The sequence below is a fragment of the Trachinotus anak genome, unplaced genomic scaffold (assembly GCF_046630095.1).
Source record: "Trachinotus anak isolate AG129_WGS33_773 ecotype Australia unplaced genomic scaffold, CSIRO_AGI_Tana_v1 ptg000032l, whole genome shotgun sequence".
Classification (NCBI taxonomy): domain Eukaryota; kingdom Metazoa; phylum Chordata; class Actinopteri; order Carangiformes; family Carangidae; genus Trachinotus; species Trachinotus anak.
In genome coordinates this window covers 11,416,633-11,432,637 of record NW_027273883.1, presented here as the reverse complement: position 1 = coordinate 11,432,637, position 16,005 = coordinate 11,416,633, and the positions used below count along the sequence as shown (strand labels likewise).

The following is a 16,005-nucleotide window of genomic DNA, read 5'->3' as shown; positions in this document are numbered from 1 at the left end:
GAGATTGTAAACTTGTTTCCCAAGTTGCTAATCTGTTTTCAAATCAAACACCTGCATAGGAAACAGAGTCACAGGTTAAAGATCAGGTGGCTAGACAAGTCTGAGGAGAAAATATGATCATAATAGTGGTATGTATTTTCAATTTACCTTCTGGGTTTCTCAAACATAGTTAATTACTTTTTTGGAGAACCTGATGGTTACCTCTGATCTTGGCTTCCTTTACACCATTGTTTTTTAAAATTACAAATATATCTCCCCATCTTTATAAAAGTGTGGTCGTTGATCTCAGGAGCACCCACGATGCTCTACAGTTAACTTTTATTTCCAGCAGTTAGCTGAATAGTTTTTGAATAACTTTTGAAAAGGTTGTATTAGCTAGGCTAACTGCTTGCAAGCTAACATCCATAAGAAGCACAAGTAAAGATCAGTAACACAACACAATTTCTCACTGTATATTCTTTTATTTCACATTCCAGTTTGCTACAGAGACAGCAAGCAGCAGCTACCCAAAGTTAAAGCCTTGCCACGACTTGAAAGCAATTTTTTCTCAGTTTTTTTTTTCATTCTCAGTTTAGCAGTTGTAGTGATGGACCAACACGTCTTTACTCTGACATAATAATAGACTTATGGTAACAGGAAGTCATAAGTATTTTTTCACAGTCCAAGAAGTTTGAAGGCATCTCTTAAATCCTCTGTTTCACATGGCTGAGAAAGAAGAAAAAAAAGGAAAGAAAACAGGACATTATTAGGCTTTTAAACACATCATCACAGCTTTGACCAAACCCTGTTGGTTGAAGAAAATTATGTGGGATTGTTAATCTTTTACCTGGAGGATGCGTTGAAGTTTTCTGGCAAGACGAACCGAGTTTTGGTGCAGCTCATCCCAGGCTTTGAACCTGCTCTGATTACGAGCCACGAAGGTCTGCCAGCAATAGAAGAAGTCTGAAGAGAAAGGAAAAAGTAATCATTGTTGTTGACGTCCAAAAAGTGATCATAATCAGGAAAATAATTACTTTTTAGATAGACTTTGCCTTGCTTAACCTTCCATATGTTTCTGGCTCTAGAGTCATATACATGTTTGCTCTTGTTTTACATATACACAGATTTATGCATTCACCTTTGTAACTCATGACTGTGATCTGCACTCCAGCTTTCTTCAATATCCTCAGGCCCTCTCTCTCTCGGCTGTCCTCCATGTCACAGAAATAAAGGCGTGAGACGAAGATGCGGAGGCGAAGGTTGGGCATCTGGCTGAGGAACTGGGCCAGTCTGTAGGAGCATTCAGCACAAGGAGACCAGGAACAGAACCAGGTGATGGAGTAACTGATCCTCCCCTCTCCAGTCATTCCATATCCCCACAGACCAGGGCACAAGGCACCCAGGTAGCGCAGGAACAGCATCTATGGAGAAATAGGAGAATGGAGAGGATAATAGGGATATAATGATCCTATATTTGCGTTTGTCATTCATTTCTTCTTTTCTGCCCACCTTATATGCTCCCATATTTTCACCCACATCACCTACCTCTACATGGCAGCCATTGCGATTGCGGAGATGTCCGAAGTCAAAGGTCATGGAGTCTGGGCCCACTCGTCTCTTCACTACAAAGCAGAGGTATGTCTCATTCCGGCCCCTTGCCCAGCGCACATTCTTGTAATGGAAGATAAACTTTTTTCGGGGCAAAAGCACACTGAAGGAGAAAAGGGGCACTTTTTTATTAGTTAATGACATATGATGCAGGAAGAACAATGGGCATAGTATAACTTACATAAAGAATATTTAAAAAATTTTAAGACCAGATGCAATAAAAATCACAAGCGTCATAAAAATACCATCATCATTAGTGGCAGATAATTTCAGTGGTATGTGGCAGAAACGTGTCCTTTTATGCCAGGAAAGTCTGAGACAAATTCTGGTAAGGAACCCATTAAACTACCATTCTCACGTATTACTATTCAGATGACTCACATATTAATTCAAGTTTTAATCCAATAAGTTAGCACAAATAACACATGTAAAACCTGTGGTTAACCAAATGTGAGCGATGGACAGTCAGAAGACAACTAACATTCACTGCTTTCTCTCATTCTCACTTTCACAACTTTTAGTGAAACCAGGACAGTTGTAAGTTACTTGTTAATACTGAAACCTCAGCTAATAATGCCCAAGAGCATAGTGTCAGAATTACTCAAATTTTCATTGAAGAAAATCTGATATTAGTATCAAAGTGTGGTAGTATGGTAAATGTATTTATAAAAACCTTAGAACTTCATTAAAAAACTTTTTTTTTCAGTTCAATACTATGCATGTGCAATCTGTATAAATATACAACAAACAGGGAGAGATAAACAACATATAGATACAATATATGCATTTTGCTCACCTGTCAAGCTTTGTAATCATTTTGAAAAACGCGCTTTGCTTTGTCACGCAGCAGGCATGGGTAGTAAATGGAGGTAAATGAGAAAGAGTGAAAGTGTGTGTATATGTGTGTGTGTGTGTGTGTGTAAGTGTGTGTGTATGCGTGTGTGTGTCTGTGTGTGTGTGATGGGGGGTTAAAGGGAGGGAACTGAGAGCATATACCTCTAAACATAAACATCCTGCATACAACAGAGGCAGCTTCTGGTTGGACAGAGAGATTTTTCAAAGTACGTTCAGGGGGCGTGATAGAAAAGAGATGGATAGATTGTATTGTCTTGCTGCAGCACAATTAAAGCTATAAATGGATCACTGCTCTGCCAATGTTTTTTTTTTTAAAGACATCATGGTTTTTGTTTTAAAAAAATCTAACATTACTTCACATAATGGTTTAAGTGAAACCATTCTTTCGGTAGAGGTAATTAAAGGAATTTTATTGGGGAGCCAATTACACAACACAGATTTTACGAAATAATCTGAGTGACCACACGAGAGGAGTGTTTGACGTGATTTGTAACCTTTGGAGTTTTTCACAGACGTCAGTATACTGTGCCAGCTGGATGGAACTTTCCAAACACTTAAGACTCATCCGGTCACTGGCCCCTCCACTTTCGTTTTCCCATATCATTAAATAAGAACTTCCAGATACCTTCTCACCTTGATCTTCAGAGGGATTGCCATTGAACCCGTCCTGCAATTCACCCTTTCCACCTATCTAGCCCCGAGCCCCTCTAGGCCCCAACATTTGGTGGAGCCATAGGCGTTCCCAGACCTTGGAGGCCCTGACACCTACTTTGTCCTCTGATCTGGGTTTTCCCAAACTCTGTCAGGCTGGGAGCAGAACTGTAATCGACCTCCCTCACCCTACGTGTGTGCTAGACTGGCCGGCCAGCTGACCGACCACAGTGTGTGGATAAATCTCACTCATAAGCCTTTGAACCATCAGATGCTGTCATCCGCCCTTGCCAAATCAGGATGTGTATTATTTTGCTCTCGTCTTTTCTTTGCTCTGTCTGTTTTAGCTCTGGCTGCTCACTCAGTGGTACTACATGCAGGCATCCTGCTTTCCCATGACTCCCCTCACCCTCTCATGCACTCTGTGGTTTGGGGAATTCACCGTTTCCCAGGGTGGCTGTTTTTGGAGCTCATCTGTACGCGTATGTGCGCATGTGTGTGTGTTAACCATCTGTAGGAGCATGTCATTAACACAGTCTATATGTTATACATCATCTGGAACAAATTCATCTAATTTATCCTGTGATTGTGTGGTGCCTCAACATTTAGAGTGATTCATGTGTATGTGTGTCTGTATGCCCAGAGCAACCTCACATCATATTGCATTACTCTGACAGTGCACTAAGCCTAATGTCTCTGCTCATTTGATCTTGTGTGCATGTGTCTTTTCCTGACTTCAAGAGGCTGATCAAATGCCAAACTATATGAAACCACTTCCCACCCAGCTCTCTGGGTTTGACCACAGCTGACCAAGGTCATCTCACAGTCACACATGGACACTCGCGTACACTACCACCCCTCTTGTGCACTGTGTGTGTGCATGTGTGTGTGTGTGTGTGTGGTGGAGTAGCTCAGTATGGCCAGACATGGCTGTGCATTTAGCCCATAGTCAGGGGCAGAAACCGGGTGTAGGAAATGCCAAGTCATACTTTCCGAAACCCACCCGCCCACACCCTGCACACGCGCATACGCACACATACTTACACACAGCCATACCGTGCAGACGCACATGACCACAGTCACAAACAGACTTTCTTTCCAGTGTGTGAACTCACATCTGTTTCCTGACAACAATAATAGCTACAGATCGGGCGGGTAGAGGCCCAGCTAACAGGTGTCTGCTTTTTGACAGTCATTAAGAAAATAACCTGATGACCAAGAAGTGTGACCGTGAAAATACAGCTTTTACAAGGTGGAAATGGCCTGACCACACACTTAGCTGTGCATGTTACAACACTGTTGTGTTACTGCTCAGCTTTTTCATCAAAGTTAATTAAAGGTTAGTGATTTTCCACGACAACTTGCATGATCGAGAGTTTGCAGTAAAGCATAAGCTTAGATTTGTCCTCACATCAGGTGAGATATGCTTCCTTCCCATACACATTAACATTGTACAAACATCCTGTGGTGTTTATCTGTGGCATGTTGATGCTATACTGACATCGTCTGAGGTTAGCAGTAGGGTAGATTCGCAATGCAAGCGTGAGGGCTGCTAACCATATTAAGGTTAGCCTCAGACTGGGCTGTGTGCATTTCCCCACTTAGATACATAAACTGCCATTCACCTGCAAACCACACACACTTTCTTGAGTCAGAATACCTCTGCACATATATTTAATGCGCTGTGCTAAAATCTGCATTTCAAATGAGTTTTGAAACGCTAATATCAAAGTAGGTTTAAGTGGGTGTGACTTTGTAATATGCTCGGGCTGCAGCTAAGAGTTACTTTTTCATTTCATATTAGTTGATCTATATTTGTTATTCTTCAGTTAATTTAATAGTAATGGGTGTCACCACAGGCCAAAGCATCAATTTTACAATGATTTTAAAAAGCACGCAAATCCTTGAGGTTGTGACCAGAAAATGTCTCATTTTTTAGACAAGTAATATAAAGGTGTAAAAATTATGATAACTGTCACTAATTAACTTCCTGTTATTCAACTAACATTTGTGGCATTGAAGTATTTAGTTAATGACTGACACATACTATCGCTATCAACATCAATGAATGCAGAATTTGGAACTCTCAGTCAGTGATGTTCCTGCTGTGTTGTAAAATATAACAAAGGAAACCAAAGAGACAGAGAGAGAGAGAGAGAGCTGAAGAAAAGGGAGGGAGCACTGTTTTTGCAGACTCATGGACCCACACACTGTAAATGAGGGTGAGCAGTAGCAGCTAAGGAGCACAGACAGATAAAAGCAGATTCATGTAAACCACATATACTTCCTATACAGTAACTCTACATCCTACAACATATCTGTATGGCTTCACACATACACAGAAATGCATGCAATTACACACGTCCAGACACCATTTACTGTGTTGAGTTTAAAAAAAAAAAAAGAAATTTTCTCTGCAGACATTTAACATAAATATTTTACTTCAATACAAATGATAGAGAACAGCAGGCCTGAGGCATCATGATATCCTTTTTGAATTCTTAAATAATAAACAACCATTTGTTTTGTGAAGATGAGGAGATCGTGCTTTAAAGAATAAAAAGGTAAAAGTATACTTAAACTCACAAATAGAACAGCAACACATACAGTAAATAAATACTGGCATAAAAAACACAAATATCCAATAAATGATTAACTTAAATATCCAAACATGTTGCAGCAATGACACTGTCACCTTCAGAGATCCACAGTTTGCACTCAAGTTATCTCTTCTTTAGCCATTCCTGGGCTCACTGCCACTTTTTCACTCCATGAGTCTATCAACACTCAATCACAGGTCTTTGTAAAACACCTTAGTGAGGGGGTATCCCAGAAAGCCTCTCTCTGGAGTCTCCAGCTTCATCTCCTCATCATCTTCTTCATCAGTCCCCTCCCCCAGCTGCTGATAGCCCAGTTTCCTGAAGAAGGCCTCCCCCACCTTAGAGGGGTAGGGGACATGTGCATACACTCTGTGTGCCCCAGTCTCTTCCTCCCTCTGCTCCAGACTCTGGACAAGCAGCCGAGCCAGGCCCTCCCTGCGGTACCAGCAGCCTGTCACCACCCTGCAGATCCTCCTGATGCCCGCTCGCTTCTCACTCTCCCGGAAGATGCAGCCCAGGATTTCCCCCTCGCAGTCTGCCACCCAGACCTGTCCCGCTGCCTCTTCCCTCTCTGGGGTGATCTTCTCTGATGACATCTCCTTGTCCTTGTCTTTGGATCCGATTCTGCGTCTTGGCTGAAGAAAAGAAATAAGATTATATGGCTGCAATATTTGGTCACTAGAGGTAAATGAAAACTATGCAAACCAGCAGACTCACCTTTTTTGTTGGTGGTGTCTTGCCACTGATCCTACAATAGGGATTCTGCAGTGTATCATCCTGTGCCCCCCGGTAGGTGCTGCCCACATAGTCCCAGTAGGGGCGGCTGCTGCCCAGAACCCCTGTGGACCGCGGCATGGTAATTTTGAGAAAGACAATTAGCAGGAAGACAGGAATAGCAAGGGCAAGGATAAAGGAGTGAACAAGGCAGCGTAGGATTGAGGAGAAAACAGCCAAGATGAAGAGGCAGAGCGGACGAGTGAGGATGTGGAGGATGAGGCGGTTTTCCGTGCCTTCGCAGCCCTCCTGGAACAAAAGTGAGGCAAGTTAAAAATAAAATTAAGCACAAGCCTCACAAGGGCAGGAGTACAATTACACATTAACCCAGATGAAAGCAGCCTGTCCAAATCTTTACCCGAATATGTCTTACAAACCTTGATGAGGGCTTTGACCACCTCTATGTCATCCTCCTTCATCCTCCTCATCACCACTTGATCCAGCTCCAGCCTCACCATGTTTAGGCTTTCTGCTCAAACAGTGGAGGTACAGTTTCTACACACAGTGTGTTGCAAACTCCAACATCCACACAGCACTGGGGACCTAGAAAAACATTTACAGAATACATGAACAGGAGGATGTAATCTTGCTTGGTAAGACAGGTGACAGTGAAAAGTAGCTTTGGGCTGTTTGATACTAAATCATACAGATAAGTGATACTGTTAGCCTTTGTGTGCTATCTGTAATATGAGAGAGATGTTGTAGTCGAAATGCTTCAACATTCATACTGTGCAATGCTTTCAGAGCTCAAGCAGTTGCAATGTAACGCAAGCTCCAAACAACAGAGACAGATGGGGATTATGGCAGATTTGTAGCATGCATCTATCGCCATCCTCCTGCACAATGCACACCATATTAGCTGTCTTCTTCAGGTTAAACCGTGATCATCAAAGGTAAAGTCGAAAGTGAAAAGACCTTGTTCAAATCCTTATATGGTTACTATTTCACGCTGCGGTCTCCTGACACATGCAGACCCCTTGCTTCTGCTGTAAAACACGACCCCGCTTACCTTCTGCACAACGTCGCTCAAATGGAGATGAGCGATTGGAAATACACACTGTGCGAGTCTCTGTTTGTGGTTCTCTCCGTGCAGCTTTGGCACGTTTCACAGAATGACCACAAAGTCGTTTGTTGCTATAAAAAAAAAAATGTAAAAAAAAAAAAATGGAGGAATTCTGAATACAGGCGTACTCTGCTTTGCGTCCTCTTACAGGCTGTCAATGCGTCGACCTACGCCATTTGCGTACGTGCAATGCTGCCCTGCGTAAACGCTACGTGAACGGACAACCCAATTTAAAATCCCCGTAAACGGGGCTCCTAATGCGGTGACCTCTCGATGCATTAGTTCTTTACAACGGGAAGCAAATGACGCTAAAAGCTAAAACTAACTAAAAGAGACACGAAAAAGGCAAACGATAACAAGTGGAACAAAACAGATTTATTAATAATTACTACAATTTATTATTACCATTATGAAGAAAGTAGGCCATTTACAACATTTATTCACAAACGTATTTACTTCATAAACAAACTGCCAATGGCAGTATCATTTAAACTAATATATTTAGGAATATTCTGAGGTCCATGTACAGCCTATTTGAATGTATAACATTTCTAGTTTGTGGCACCATGGCATTACAACACAGTACTCATCTAACTGCATGTTCCTTTTCAGTTCCAGGAGAACTCAAACTGACTAAAGTGCAAACACACTGAGCTCACAAAAAGTGAGGCATTCATTCACACACTTTTTTACTCTAACATGCACACTGGTTTTAGTTAGAGAACTGCATGTCTTTAGAGTTAGGTATAGGTCCATTTGTTATTGTGTCTTCAGTGGGTGTCTGTACCTCTGTATTGGCTGCAGAGTTGTGTTCCTTCACAGACTTTTCATTTGCCTCAGCGGTAACACTCTCATATTTTACCTCACCACTTTGTGAGATCTCCCCTTCCCCTCCTCTCTCCATCCTCCCTTCCCTTAAGCTACTGGTGCTGACTTCAATTATGACAATTTCCTCTCCGCTTTCCAGCTGAAATATACTTCCCCCACCCTCAGTAACCCTACCACTTGCAGCATTGCAATCTGCCCCTTCTTCTCCCATTATTCCCCCTTGATCTTCTATCAGGGCTATCATCTGCATACCCTCCTCAGTTTCCTGCTCCATTTTGGTCTCACCTCCCAGTTCAAACACCACCTCCTGCCCATCAAGGGGGACCAGACCTTGGGTTGAGGTGCAGGAGAGTTGCAGGCTGTTGTCTTGCCCTTGGCTAAAGGTGGCACTGGATGGACCACTGTCCTGTGCCTCAGTGTGGAAATGGAGAACATAAGATTCTCCCTGGCTGCTCTCCTCTCCTGCATGTGCCTCACCCTTCTCTCCACCCCAGTTGCGCAGAAGTGACATCATCCCTCCCTTATCCCCCCCTTTTTCTCCTTCACCTTGCCCATCTGTCTTAAACTGAAGCACAAGTGACTTTCCTTCTCCACCCATTCCCCCATCGACTGCCTCTGCTGATGCATCCCCTTCAAACTGTAACACATATGACTCCCCACCCTCCTCAATATTCATCCCCTCCTTTGTCTGTTCTTCATTATCAAAACATAACACAAACTGTTTCCCTGTCATGGTATCCCCTGTCCTCATTTGCTCAACAGTGGAATGACTGTTCCTTTCTGGAGTAGCAGGCATAGCGCTAGAAACTAATGCTGTGGCTTCTGTGGTGGCTGGTGTAACCATGGTAACAGCTGATGGGGGTCCTGAGGTGTCCACTGCGGGGACTACAGAGGTGGAAGATGAAAATGTTGGGACAGTAGTGCAAGATGTTGTCAAGGAACGATGGGAAACAGTCGATATAGATGATGGTGATGACCCTGTGGTAGTGTCAGCTGGAGCAACAGTCTGTGTAACACTTAGTGTCGCATTACAGTTTGTTACTGACAAAGCTCCACCTGCAGTCTGACTGACAGGAGGTGTTGCAGACTTCTGAAGAACAGCTTTTGGCTTGCGGCCCCGCCTGCCTCGTGCTGTCCGTGTGCTTTTCCCTAATATGGGCTTAGTCAGTAGGGAGTTAGCTGACAGGGTATGCGTTGGCGTGGCAACCGGAGTGTTTGCATTGTTATTGTTGTTGGTGATTATGATCCTGGTCTGCTGTTGTTGCTGTGATAGAGTTGGAAACTGGGGTATCTGAGTCTGTGTTTGGTTTAGGACGGGCTGGAGTGCTTGGATAGTCTGGAGTACAGGCAGAGTCGGTGTCTCCAGAGCTGGTGGAGGGTTGTTTGTTGTGGGAACAAGAATCAGGCTTGACTGGCTGCCGTTGTTGGAGGGGCACTGCAGGAGGAGGAAGTTTTGGGGCTGGGACGGAGGTGGTGGTGGTGGAGGAGGAGGAGGAGGGGCAGGTGCAGGGGATGAGAGAGGAATGAGCTGCAGGCCGCTGGCTGTCTGAATCATAAAGTAGTTCTGGGAGGTGTTGGGGGGAATATTAAGTGCTGGCTGGGACACAATCAGGCTGCCATTGTTTCCTGAGGCTTCCAGGGTGATGGGATTAAGCAGGGTTGTGGTGGTTGTCACTCCTCCAACACTGGCTTTCACAGCCACACCGTCTTTACCTCCACCACCAGGGCAGGGCAGGGGAACACCGCTGCCATGGGTACGGATGTGCCTCTGCAAGTAGGAGTGCATGACAAACTCCTTAGAGCAGTATGGGCATTTGAAGTCCTTGCGGGAGGAGTGCGTGCGAAGGTGGAGCTGAAGGTTGGAGGAGTGTGTAAAGCTTTTATTGCAGTGTGTGCACTGGAAGGGTCTCTCACCAGAATGGGTGCGTTCATGCTGCTCTTAGAGAAAAAAAAAAAAACAACAGGAGAAGAGGAAAGAGAAACGGAGAAAACAGTTTGTTAGATGAGAGAAAACAATTCAATCCAAATGGCTCAGAATGTAGACGAGTTCACAGCTGAATCTTTACAGGCTGCACTGACCTGTTTAAGGTTTGATGTCTGGGAGAAAGACTTTGAGCAGATGGAGCAGGTATGAGGCCGCAGTCCAGAGTGCATCTGACTGTGTCGACGCAGACAGCTGGTGTTTTTGAAGGACTTACCACACTCCTTACACACATATGGCCTCTCACCTGTGTGCTGCCGCAAATGGTACTGGTAGTGGGAGCTCCATTTGAAAGTGAGAGGGCAGTGAGGGCACTGGAATGCCCGTACACCAGTGTGTACCTGTGTAAAGTGTAAATGGTGAAAAAACCTTGATTACTTAACATGTTTTCAGTTTTTAGTGCCCTACCAAAAGCAGGATCCAATATTTAAAAAAATTAAAGATTTTGAGTTATATTTACACTATGAACTGTACTTACACCACATAACCTGGACATATCTGCTGCACTTTCTGGGGTGGTTGCTTTAACATTTGATAATACAAATGATTTTGGGTGTGTGTTGGAATGGGTACAACTCATAAAGAATGCTTTGAAACTGAAGAACTCTTTATTTTACTTTCTTCCAATATGAACTAAATGTAGCCCTAGAATGGCAGCCAGCACAAGGAGCGTCAAAATACATGAAGAATGCCACAGAAAGGACTGTTAGAGCTGAAGCATTGTGTGATAATAACTACTTAGCCATAAGCGTGCTGTAACTGCAGTGTGTTATTGCACAGGAAGGAGTTTTTATTGCTGTTTGGATTTGTCTGTTGTAGACTGCATTCATCTACAGGGGTGTGTACTATGCCGGAGAGCCACAACCCCTGTAAACTTGAGGAATGTGGAGTTCCACAATGAAATAAATCATGAAATTCAGCTCCCAAATCATGGATCTCGGAAACTTGCAACAGAAGAGTGAGCCTTACCCTCTGATGGATTGAAAGCAGCGACGACCTTTTAAAACTCTTTCCACACTCAGTGCAGCGGTAGGGCCTTTCCCCAGTATGATCCCTCATGTGGTACTTTAGCCCTGACGAACCTTTGAAGGCTTTTCCACACTCTGAACAGCGATATGGCCTCTCTGTATGAAAGTGTGTGAAATAGTGTCACATTTGTTAAAAAATTTAAATTAAAATTTATTTTCTAATACAGTAAAAGCAGAATAAAATGTGGGTTTTCTATCAACCATTGTAATAATTATCACAGTAAAAAGCAACCTCTTCACTTATCTTAGGGACAAAGAAAGTTCCCTGGTTGCCATTCATGTCTTAAGACAGCCACTTTGATTCTGAATACAGCATGGCTAGCATTGCATTAACTGGATTGCAAGTGCAGGTGGAAAGTATATACCAAAACATGTGCGCCAAATGCCTGGGTTTAGTTTCCCAATGTATAGTCAAATATTAAAATATAAATCTCCACTGCCTCGGTGTCAAAATGCAGTTTTGCATCTGTTCTGCTATAAAAATGTCTTTACCTCCAGCTGGAGTGTTTTTGCTGGCTCCTGTCTTTTTGGGGGCTTTGGTCAGTTTGGCCGGCTGCTCCTCTTGCTCTTCTCCAACGGCAATGATGTCGACATGGATCTCTCTCTGGCCCTCCTGCTGCTTGTCAGCCTGGCTGGGAGAGGAGGGCAGCGGGAGAGACAGAGAAAGGGATGGCGGGCACACTATCTCAGCCTCTGCCTCAGCCAGGAGACGCTGCTCTGGGGTGTGGGAGTGCTGGTGGGTGAGGAGTGAGGAGAGAAGGGGGAAGGAGCGGTCGCAGGCGGAGCAGCTGAACTGGGAGCGGGACTGTGATGAAAGAGAGTGCATCTGGACAAACAAAAGGGGAACACAGGAGATAAAGGTTATTTTGAGATGGATAATCTGTGTAGTGTTAGTAGTACAGCAATTATAACAGGCATTCTCACCAGTGACATATGTCTATTGAGGCCTCCACTGGTCTTGAAGGTCTTATTGCAGTAGCCACATGACAGCCCTGCCCATGTGGTTCTGGCCTCTGGCTGAACGGTCTCAGAGCTCTGAGTCACCTCGGTGAAGCTCTGCAGCAGGTCAAACTGGGCCTGGGTGGTGCCCACATTCTGAGGACAAACCACATATCTTTAGTTTGAACTTATTGACTTTATAGTGTGGGATTTTTTTTTATTAGATTAATTAAATTTATATTAGTCTGATGCATCTGCTGTCATTCTGTTCCATCCCACATCACACATGTGGGAGGGTTTTATTTTTCTCTTTTTGCATTTATCCGTTTGATCCCATCACTTACTGCATTGTTGCCATCTGCTCCTTCCGTCAGTCCAAGGAGAACCTCTGTCGTGTGTCCATTTTCAGCCACTGTGGTAGTCTCCACCACCTCCTCAAAGTCAGCCAGCAGGTGTCCAGCTCCAACAAGGCCATCCCCAACCTCCATCCCTCCCCCAGGCCCCGCCTCCCCACTGGCCCCGTGCTCCTCTGGAGCCATGTGGATGGCCTGGTGCTCCTCCAGCTCTGTTTGTGTGCCAAAGGTATGGCTGCAGCTGCCACAGCTGTAAAGCAGCACACTGGCCCCAGTGTCAGTGCTCAGGTGAACCTCTGTCCCGATGGCCCTAGATGCACACACATCCTCCCCAGAAGGGGTGAGGGTGAGCTGGGGGAGAAGGCTCGGATTCTGGCTGGATGAGGTGGTTGACAGGAACACTTCTTCCATCCCCACCCCCACTCCGTCAGTTCCTTCCTGGCTCACAAACCCCACCATGTCTGTCAACATGGATGATGTCACTTCCTCTGTCCCTACCACCACCTCCACTACCTCATTCCCCTTCCTTGCGTCCTCTCCCCTTTTTCCCTCCTTCCCTCCTGCGTTGAGGTTGGAGTGAGAGTTCTTGTGCAGGGCCAGGTTTGATGAATGTGTGAAGCTGCGTCCACACTCACCACAGATGTATGGCCTCTCGCCTGTATGTATCCTCATGTGCTGCCTCAAGTTGGTGGACTGAGTGAAGGATTTGTTACAAACTGAGCAGGTGTAAGGCTTTAGACCAAGATGGACATTCTTGTGTCGCCGCAGACTGCTTGAGTTCTTGAAGGCCTTGGGGCAAGTGTCACAGGGGTATGGGCATTCTCCAGTGTGCTGGCGCAGGTGATACTGGTAGTGAGAACTCCATTTAAAGGTCAGGGGGCAATAGGGGCACAAGAAGGTTCGCACTCCAGTGTGGACACTCTGATGGACCTAGAGATAGACAGACAGAGATGTAAAACCCCTCTCAAAACTAAGCTCGTCTTTTCCTTGCTTCTAAAACGACTATGTTTGACATCTCACCTGGAGCAGAGAGGAGCGCTTGAAGGCTTTGCCACAGTCCTGACATTTGTAAGGCTTCTCCCCTGAGTGAGACCTACAAAAAAAACACAACTATTTAGCAAGACAGCACAATTAGTTATGTACAGTCATGTAAGTTGTGACACGTTATTAGTGTAGAAATACATGGCAATACTTTCTCTTGGGATACACTTTAATACACTTGCAGTCAAGTAGCTGTATTTATTCTCGGTTTGGATGGGTAGTAATCTGCCGCCTGAAGTTTCCTCTTAACATGAATTTGGACAGATTGAACACATAACAAATAAGGCACAGGTGGATCCAGTCGTTGCTTCAGATTTTACTGTTCTCTGAAATCCCCCTAGCTGGCTCTGGTGGACTCAAAGAGCACCTTGTTCAAATCTTTTTGCCTATTTGCCTGATTGGCCAATAGAAATGCTGATGTGCTGTGTATGGAAATGGAGAAGTCATTATTCTATTAATGTGTGATCACTTTGTTTTGTCAAATAATGCACCTCCAGACTACAAACTACAGCATCGCTCTAATACACCATTTACAGTTTAGGATCACTCTCCTAAATATTTATACACAGACCTAATTGGCACATTGACATCACATCTTTTGTCAACGCTGAATGCTGGGACGATTGGTTGAAAGCTAATGTGAGTGTATCTTAAGACTTTGGCCTGTGGCACATATTGTATGTACATGTTAATGCGTGTTAAAAATGCTGTGATTGTAAGCACCATTGGTACTCATTGCTCCATTTCAGATGTCTAAAAATGTGATCAGATCAGTGTAGATCAGAGAGGTCCAATGCAGAACACTATTATAACAAGGTTACAATATGTGGATGGTAAGTGCTATTTTTTTAATAAGAAAAATACTCAAATAGTAGGTAATAGTATTGTTAAGGTATACCGTTGGTGGTACAGCAAAGCAGAGGAGCCCTTGAAGGCCTTGGGGCAGAGGTTGCAACGGTAGGGTCTTTCATTGTTGTGGCTCCGCTGGTGGTGAGTCAGCCTGGACGACCATCTGAAGCTCTTGCCACAGTCCAGACACTGAAAGGGATGGTCCGACTGCTTGGGCTGCTGGGCTGGGCCTGACACAGACGACGTCACCATGTCCAGGACCACCTCTTCTCCACCTTCTACTACCCCCTTGTCTCCCTCCACCAGCTCCCCTCTCTCCCTATCGTCCTCACCATCCTCTCCTGAGCCAAGCAAGGATGGGAAAGGAGAGAGCGAGGTGGTGGACTGAGGTGGTAAGAGTTCTGCTTGGACCACCAAGGCCACTGAGTTAGCCATTACCAGGGCAAGCTGGTGGCAGATGAGGGTATTCCTAAGAAACAGGTGTGGATCAGTTCTAGTGCGGTGTCATGTTTTTTTCTATCACCTTTCCTTCGTTCATGCTTTCTTGTGTGTTAAGTCAATTCCTTTCCTGTCAGCCACTGGAAACACCAGCTGTCATCCCAAGTAGACAGCTCAGGACAGGTCTGACATAAAGTGAAGTGGAAATAAATACAGTATTATAACTTAGTAACTCCTGCTAAGAAAGTCTCCTTTAAATTCCTCCCCCCCCCCCGCCGCCTCCCTCCCTCTCTCCTGTCTATGAAGCTGGTCCCCGCTGCCTGCTGTCCTTCCTCTGGCCGTCAGTCCCTTTCTGTCAGTCCCCGCAGTGCGGTGCCCACTAGTAATGCACACACAGAGGCTACAGCTAAGTTACACATTATATGCATTATAAGTGACTTCTACTGTGTCCCGTCAGCTGTGCAAGCCAAGAAGCAACAACCATGAATATCATTTTTTGTTTTACAGTATAAACAAAATCAGTTACTGGCCTGCATTTAAAGCTAATCTAGTCCTCGTCAATGCGGAATAGCCCCGTTAAATTGCTCGACACGGATGTGCAGGAACACAGGCTGAAGCAGTACTCACCGCGCATCTTTAACTCATCTTAAAGCTATATTGTTGATATTATGAAAATGAAGTGGGTACCGCAGTGCTAATCCACACAACCTTAACAATAAACACAGCACAAACTAACAGCAGTTCTCCACCCGATGCCGCCTCCTAAGAACAGCGACGGCGATTGGTTGTTTGCTACAATAGATGAGATACTACCATTGGTCCGGAGCTTCGACAGACAGATTGACGTTTTCAAACATCATTCAAAAAATATTTCTCACTTACAAATATGACGACACGCATTTTTCACTGATGTCTGTACACCTCAAGATCTTCAAAATAACTTATAACGCGTTATTCGCTTTGGTTATTTATCCGTTCTAGTCTGACAATGTCGCACAGACTTCTGGGTAGCGTAGTA

At 44.5% G+C, this 16,005-nt stretch overlaps 3 protein-coding genes and 1 long non-coding RNA gene across 8 annotated transcripts in view; 1 reads left to right on the top strand and 3 right to left on the bottom strand.

Annotated features, from left to right (window-relative positions):
- LOC139613679 (uncharacterized) overlaps positions 1-16,005 on the top strand; it is a 42,701-nt gene that overhangs the window by 475 nt on the left and 26,221 nt on the right. For both annotated transcript variants that reach the window (XR_011686802.1, XR_011686803.1), the window contains exons 2-4: positions 477-960; positions 1,204-1,382; positions 1,538-1,614. This is a non-coding gene — a long non-coding RNA (uncharacterized lncRNA). The remainder of the gene's footprint in view (positions 1-476; positions 961-1,203; positions 1,383-1,537; positions 1,615-16,005) is intronic.
- On the bottom strand, positions 568-3,677 carry aicda (activation-induced cytidine deaminase). Of its 2 annotated transcripts, XM_071470490.1 has the most exons (5): positions 2,384-3,677; positions 1,525-1,690; positions 1,118-1,400; positions 827-942; positions 568-705 (listed from the first exon to the last, which is right to left on the bottom strand). In XM_071470490.1, exons 1-5 carry the CDS (start codon positions 2,401-2,403, stop codon positions 655-657), a joined length of 636 nt encoding a protein of 211 aa, XP_071326591.1. In that variant the 5' UTR covers positions 2,404-3,677; the 3' UTR covers positions 568-654. The 2 variants fall into 2 exon arrangements, with proteins under 2 accessions (XP_071326591.1, XP_071326590.1); XM_071470489.1 differs by having other exon boundaries at positions 1,525-3,677.
- nat14 (N-acetyltransferase 14 (GCN5-related, putative)) lies at positions 5,255-7,703 on the bottom strand. 2 transcript variants are annotated; one of them, XM_071470486.1, is made up of 4 exons: positions 7,465-7,703; positions 6,845-7,002; positions 6,411-6,716; positions 5,255-6,328 (listed from the first exon to the last, which is right to left on the bottom strand). In XM_071470486.1, exons 2-4 carry the CDS (start codon positions 6,923-6,925, stop codon positions 5,885-5,887), a joined length of 831 nt encoding a protein of 276 aa, XP_071326587.1. In that variant the 5' UTR covers positions 6,926-7,002; positions 7,465-7,703; the 3' UTR covers positions 5,255-5,884. The 2 variants fall into 2 exon arrangements, with proteins under 2 accessions (XP_071326587.1, XP_071326586.1); XM_071470485.1 differs by having other exon boundaries at positions 6,845-7,010; positions 7,477-7,702.
- znf628 (zinc finger protein 628) lies at positions 7,884-15,746 on the bottom strand. Of its 2 annotated transcripts, none has more exons than XM_071470482.1 (9): positions 15,615-15,746; positions 14,599-15,172; positions 13,680-13,752; positions 12,651-13,589; positions 12,292-12,462; positions 11,860-12,193; positions 11,309-11,463; positions 10,438-10,680; positions 7,884-10,291 (listed from the first exon to the last, which is right to left on the bottom strand). In XM_071470482.1, exons 2-9 carry the CDS (start codon positions 14,982-14,984, stop codon positions 8,243-8,245), a joined length of 4,350 nt encoding a protein of 1,449 aa, XP_071326583.1. In that variant the 5' UTR covers positions 14,985-15,172; positions 15,615-15,746; the 3' UTR covers positions 7,884-8,242. The 2 variants fall into 2 exon arrangements, with proteins under 2 accessions (XP_071326583.1, XP_071326584.1); XM_071470483.1 differs by having other exon boundaries at positions 14,599-15,018; positions 15,615-15,658.